General features: G+C 39.3%; 1 protein-coding gene across 1 annotated transcript; it reads right to left on the reverse strand.

Annotated features, from left to right (window-relative positions):
- Window positions 1-1,471: 1,471 nt before the first annotated feature.
- Window positions 1,472-4,034, reverse strand: LOC311069362 (E3 ubiquitin-protein ligase TRIM17-like; the record flags this gene model as incomplete). The annotated part of the gene is made up of 3 exons (XM_084092459.1): window positions 3,607-4,034; window positions 2,082-2,177; window positions 1,472-1,531 (listed from the first exon to the last, which is right to left on the reverse strand). Exons 1-3 carry the CDS (start codon window positions 3,988-3,990, stop codon window positions 1,472-1,474), a joined length of 540 nt encoding a protein of 179 aa, XP_083948585.1. The 5' UTR covers window positions 3,991-4,034.
- Between the last annotated feature and the right edge of the window lie 252 nt (window positions 4,035-4,286).

The following is a 4,286-nucleotide window of genomic DNA, read 5'->3' on the forward strand; positions in this document are numbered from 1 at the left end:
GCGCACACACAGTTTATGAATGACTGTAGTTATAATGATTATGATGACAAAATCATCATATTGCCTGTTCATTCACTAAGGAATTCATTCTCACTTATTCAGAGTTTAATCCTCAAACAAAAGTGTTACATTACCACCACTGTGAAAACGCAGCAATAAGATACAATGACTCTTTTTTTTTTAACACATGATGCATAACCAGAGAAACAGAGCTACACTGTGTTTTAGAATCACAGAGATATCACAATTTAGCACATGAATCTCAACAATGGTGGCAATATTTCTTTTTTATTATTATTATTATTCATGCAGCAGTGCATGCTGGGAGTTTTATATTATCCTGGAACCCAGCATGCATTGCGACATGAAACTTTTCACCATTGTTGAGATTCATATGCTGATTGTTGATGTCTGTGTGGGTCTGAGTTAAGCAGGAGTAAAATAAAATTGAATGCACTATATGATTACAATATTCTTCAGAAGACCTGATTACAGAAATATTGATTTCATTTAGTAGATTCACAGATATATGCTAAACATGAGATAACTATAATTTCAATGACTATATACAGGAAAAATCTGAAAATCAGGCATGTCCAGGATGATTGTGACATCATCACAAAAAAATAAAAACACCTGATCAACTTCCTCTTGACTTTTTCTTGCCATAACAAATGTGTTTTATAAACTCACTGTTACAGCAGCCAGAGAGAGATGAAAGGTAAGAAGTCCAGGGACAAGAGACCAACTAAAGCAAATACTGATCTCCATCATGGTGACAACAAATTTTATTAATAACTAAATCTCTGTTAATTCTCAACAAGAACTTTTGTACATGTATGAAAGAAATAATCGTAAACTGGTTTCACACTCAGTGTGGCTGGAAGTCAGTTGTAGTTCTTGTGTTTCTCTTTTTTCTGTTCTTGATTCTCTGTCCTTCAGTGATTCTGCTTATCAGGTGTTCATCAGTTTCTCAGTTCACTCACTTCTTTTCATTCAAGTGGACTATATTAGTGAACTAATGTAGGGAATAGTGAATGAGGGTATAGGGTGTGATTTGGAAAACAGCCTCTGAGTGTTGACTTTGAGCACTGTTAATTCACAGTATATTCCTGTAGGCTAGTTTTATTTTCTACGGTATATTACTGTTTTAATGGCAAATGGTATAATATTGTCAGAATTTTACAGCAAGGGTTAACAGTGTATTATATTTTTTTACTTAGAAACCAATAAATACCTGTTCATAAGGCTGTTATAATTCTGTGAAAATGCACAGCTAGATTAGTGTAATAAAATAACAAAAAGTGTGAGTATGTGAAGTGTATTCCCTCCCCCACCTGAAGGAAAGTGATGTCATCATCCTTCATTCCCTCCTCCATCTCTCGGAGTCTGTTTGAGAGTGAATGTATTCTGCCCTTCCTTCTCTTCTCCATCTTTCCTCTCATCTGTTTCTCTTCTTCATTTAGAGCTGCTACCGGTGGATTTTCTTAAACTCCTCCCTGATTCTTCTCTCTGTCTGCTGAACTTGAGACTGGGGGGTTTAAGTGTTCATTTTTAATGTAATAGTTGAATGTTCTCGTTTGATAACTTGACCACCACCCTCCTGAAACTACATTAGAAGTTGTACTTGTCTGTGTGCAAAAAGGGATTTTCACATCTAGATTTAAACTTAATTTGCAATTATATAAATGAATGTCTAATGATAGACCGTGTATCATCTGAACTGGCAGCTAATCTTGTTTAATTTGTTATATAACATCTGCATAAGCTTCAGTTCTAGACGTAAACAAACTGAAATGACTTCCGCACCGAATGGGACAGTATATAGACCTCCATTTGACACAACACTAATACACACATAATTTTAGACTTATTTTATGTATTTGTTCTATATTTGTTGACAAACAATATCTACAAAGTCTTAAAAGTACAGTTCAGAGCATTTAATATGAAATATGAAACTACATTAACAAAAAGTTTGGATTACAACTCTCCCCAGTTTTATTTTTCTACTGTAACCAGTTTAGTCCTCTACTGGAATCTGGCTAGTTTACCAACAACATGTCAATGGAATTCGTCACCTGATTGTAATCCGAGATCTTTGTATCTTGTGCTGCACCATTTTGCAATGACCACAAGCTCTTCTCGGCTGGACGAAGAGCTGCTTTCAGCTTCTCCTTTAAAGAAAAAACAAAGAATTAGCATGCAGCATTCATTTAAAGAAAAGCTTATTTACTACAGGGTCTGTGATAGACACCCAATGGAGCCTCATCAACAGGGTGTGAATGAGTCAAATCCCTCTGAATCCTGCAGTAAACCAATCCAGAGCAAGTTACATTCAGATAGGAGTGCTTTCACACTAAAGCCTGGTTCACACGGCAGGATAATTAGGCCGATTTTAGCCCCGATTCCCCCCTTCTGACAATCTTAAGGATGCTCCGATTATGGTAAAATAATCTGATCAGATATTCCTGCCGTGTGTGGTGTGTTAAAGCTGCTCTCGTCTGCTCGGAAGGACGTCGGGACCGCTCCGATCTCAAATCGGGGATATCCAACATGTTGGATTTATTTGGCCCGATTTCTTCTCGTGTGTGGTGTCCCCCGGGGACAAACGAGCACGCAACCTGTGGACTGTGGCGTGTAGCCAATCAGAAAGCGAGGTGACGAGGCGGCGAGGAAGCACCGGCACCAACAAAATTAAAACAGCCGCCGGCATGGCGCACCAGAAAGTCCGGTGGACGTCGGAGATTATCGCCTTTTCTTTTGATAACGTTTTTTTTTCGGTTAATAACAAACTACAAACTATTGCCACTGCATCCTCTTCATCCGCCATGATTGTTTACTCTGAAGTCAAGTTTGATCTCGAGGTATTTTGCGAAATTTCCCGTCTGACCTGGGAATGCTCGGGAGTCAAATCGGTTCGTGTGTGATGTGTTGATTTTGCCGTGTGGCTGCGCACCACACACTATACGACCAAAACTGTTAGACCCGTGATTTTTTTATCCCCGTGTGTGGGGTCTCTCAGGTTTGGAAAATCGGCCGACAATTTTAATATCGTCCCGTGTGAACCAGGCTTAACACCTTTTTAACAGTGTCATTCATAAATAGGCCTACAAAGCAAACACCATCATGGTGACACACATGACTCTAAAATATGACCCTCAAAACATTGCATGTTCATAAATAGAAGTGTTACCAGACATCTAACGATGAGTTTTACTCGCATTTGTGTTAATTTTAGAACCAGTATATACTCTCTCTCTCTCTCTCTTACACACACACACACACACACACACTATCTCTCTCTCTCTCTCTCACACACACACACACACACACAATCTCTCTTTCTGTCTGTCTGTCTGTCTCTTACTCTCTCTCTTTCCCCCTCACACACACACAGTCTCTCTCACTCTTACTCTCTCTCTCTCATACTCTCTCTCTCTCTCTCTCTCTCTCTCACTCTTACTCTCTCTCTCATACTCTCTCTCTCTCTCTTTCTCACACACACAGGCCTAAATTGATATTCCAAAAAGAAAAAGAATGTTAATTTAATAACGCTATGGCATGCTAATGAAATGCTTAATTTCACATTCAACGTTCTCTCACCTTTCGTTGTCGTACAGCCTGTTGTAGCGGCTGTATTTTGTGCCATTTGTACTCATGTTTCTTACACTCTGAACATAAAACCTGTTCATCCGTCTGACAGAACAGCTCAATTTTCTCTCCGTGTATCTGACAAACATGTTCTCTATCCCTCTCCTTCCTCGAGTTGTTCTCTCTCAGGTAAGACTCACAGGTGTTCCTCAGGCTCAGATTGGACACCGGTTGCTGAGGTGAAAGCTGTCGACAGACGGGACAGTTTCTGGATCTGCTCGAGGTCCAGTGATCATTAATGCACTGACGACAGAAACTGTGACCACAGCTCAATAACACAGGGTCAGTGAAGAGCTCAGTGCACACGGGACACGACAGCTCTTCCTCAAGAGACATTTAAAAAGAGGAAAATACCATGCGTAGAGGAAACGCAATAACAAACCGAGATTTCCCGCAGGGCAACTGACTGACCAGCGAAAAAGCTTTTAATTAATGAAATTAATGATATGAAGTCAAGGGACAAGAGACCAACTAAAGCAAATACTGATCTCCATCATGGTGACAACAAACTTTATTATTAACTAAATCTCTGTTAATTCTAAACAAGAACTTTTGTACATGTATGAAAGAAATAATGTTAAACTGGTTTGTAAACTGTTTTCACACTCAGTGTCGCTGGAAGTCAGTTGTAG

The sequence above is a fragment of the Abramis brama genome (genome assembly GCF_963993115.1).
Source record: "Abramis brama genome assembly, chromosome: 2".
NCBI classification, from domain to species: Eukaryota; Metazoa; Chordata; class Actinopteri; order Cypriniformes; family Leuciscidae; genus Abramis; species Abramis brama.